Source organism: Octopus sinensis, unplaced genomic scaffold, assembly GCF_006345805.1.
Source record: "Octopus sinensis unplaced genomic scaffold, ASM634580v1 Contig12834, whole genome shotgun sequence".
In the NCBI taxonomy this organism is placed as follows: domain Eukaryota; kingdom Metazoa; phylum Mollusca; class Cephalopoda; order Octopoda; family Octopodidae; genus Octopus; species Octopus sinensis.
The window spans coordinates 1,058-2,500 of record NW_021832773.1 but is presented as its reverse complement, the minus strand read 5'-3'; the positions used below and the strand labels follow the sequence as shown (position 1 = coordinate 2,500).

At 43.0% G+C, this 1,443-nt stretch overlaps 1 protein-coding gene across 1 annotated transcript in view; it reads right to left on the bottom strand.

Moving 5' to 3' along the window:
• The window catches only part of LOC115229487 (transcriptional regulator ERG homolog), a gene marked incomplete at its 5' end in the record, with an annotated part of 1,774 nt that extends 554 nt beyond the window's left edge, over positions 1-1,220 (bottom strand). The window contains 2 exons of the mRNA XM_029799825.2: position 1; positions 1,157-1,220. The exon at position 1 is cut by the window's left edge and continues 554 nt beyond it. Coding sequence (XP_029655685.2) covers position 1; positions 1,157-1,220 — 65 coding nt within the window. The remainder of the gene's footprint in view (positions 2-1,156) is intronic.
• Positions 1,221-1,443: the final 223 nt, after the last annotated feature.

Sequence of the window (1,443 nt, the reverse complement as noted above, 5' to 3'; positions counted from 1 at the left end):
CCTGCAATATAGAAAAAGAAAAGAGGCTGAGATAAGAAAGATTAAACAATTAAGGACTTGTAGGCAGACGGTGTTGCGTTGTGCAACCATAATATGCTACGAAGTATAGGAAACGTATGCTTCTATTCTGGGCACAAGATCTTTAATTTGTGGGGAGGAGGGTAGTCGGTCACATCGACCCCAGTACTTGAACTCGGAACGTAGCGACGGGCGAAATACCTATTTCTTTACTACCTACAAGGGGCTAAACACAGAGAGGACAAACAAGGACAGACAAAAGGATTAAGTCGATTACATCGACCCCAGTGCGTAACTGGTACTTATTTAATCGACCCCGAAAGGATGAAAGGCAAAGTCGACCTCGGTGGAATAAGTCAATGCCGTCTACTTGTGTGTTAGCAGTGCACTTAAATCACGTGTTATAGAAATTATAGCCAGCAGGGATTTTGTTACATCGTTTCGTATCACACACACACACACACACACGTTCAAGCTATACAACATATTCACTCGGATAAAGTGTAAGGTTTAGATTTATTGAATTCTTTTCAAGGAAATCCGTCTTTCGTAGAAAGATTTCCTACTTTTGAGAGGAAGATCATTTGTATGTGTGTGAACGCACCTATGTATGCTTCTATTCTGGGCACAAGATCTTTAATTTGTGGGGAGGAGGGTAGTCGGTCACATCGACCCCAGTACTTGAACTCGGAACGTAGCGACGGGCGAAATACCTATTTCTTTACTACCCACAAGGGGCTAAACATAGAGAGAACAAACAAGGACAGACAAAGGGATTAAGTCGATTACATCGACCCCAGTGCGTAACTGGTACTTATTTAATCGACCCTGAAAGGATGAAAGGCAAAGTCGACCTCGGCAGAATTTGAACTCAGAACGTAGCGGCAGAAGAAATGCCTATTTCTTTACTACCCACAAGGGGCTAAACACAGAGAGGACAAACAAGGACAGGCAAAGGGATTAAGACGATTACATCGACGCCAGTGCGTAACTGGTACTTATTTAATCGACCCCGAAAGGATGAAAGGCAAAGTCGACCTCGACGGAATTTGAACTCAGGCGTGCACACACATACATACACACACATATATTAAAGTAAAGCATAGAAAGAAAGGCGGTGGAGCACCAGTTCCCTTACCTGTGTTACAAAGTCGATTCGAGATTTGCCGGAAGAATTTGTAAGGATCTGAAGAAAGAACAAAAGAAAATAGAATCAGATTTCATCACCTGCATGTTGTTGTTGTTGTTTCATTTTGTAGACGGCGGCCATGCTGGGGCACCGCCGTGAAAGGAATAAGTCGAACAAATCGACCCTTGTACGTTGTTTTTTTTATTTAAGTCTGGTCTATATTCTATCGAACCCTTGTGCCGAACCGCTATGTTACAGGTACTTAAACAAACCAACGCCAGCGGTGAAAGTGGTGA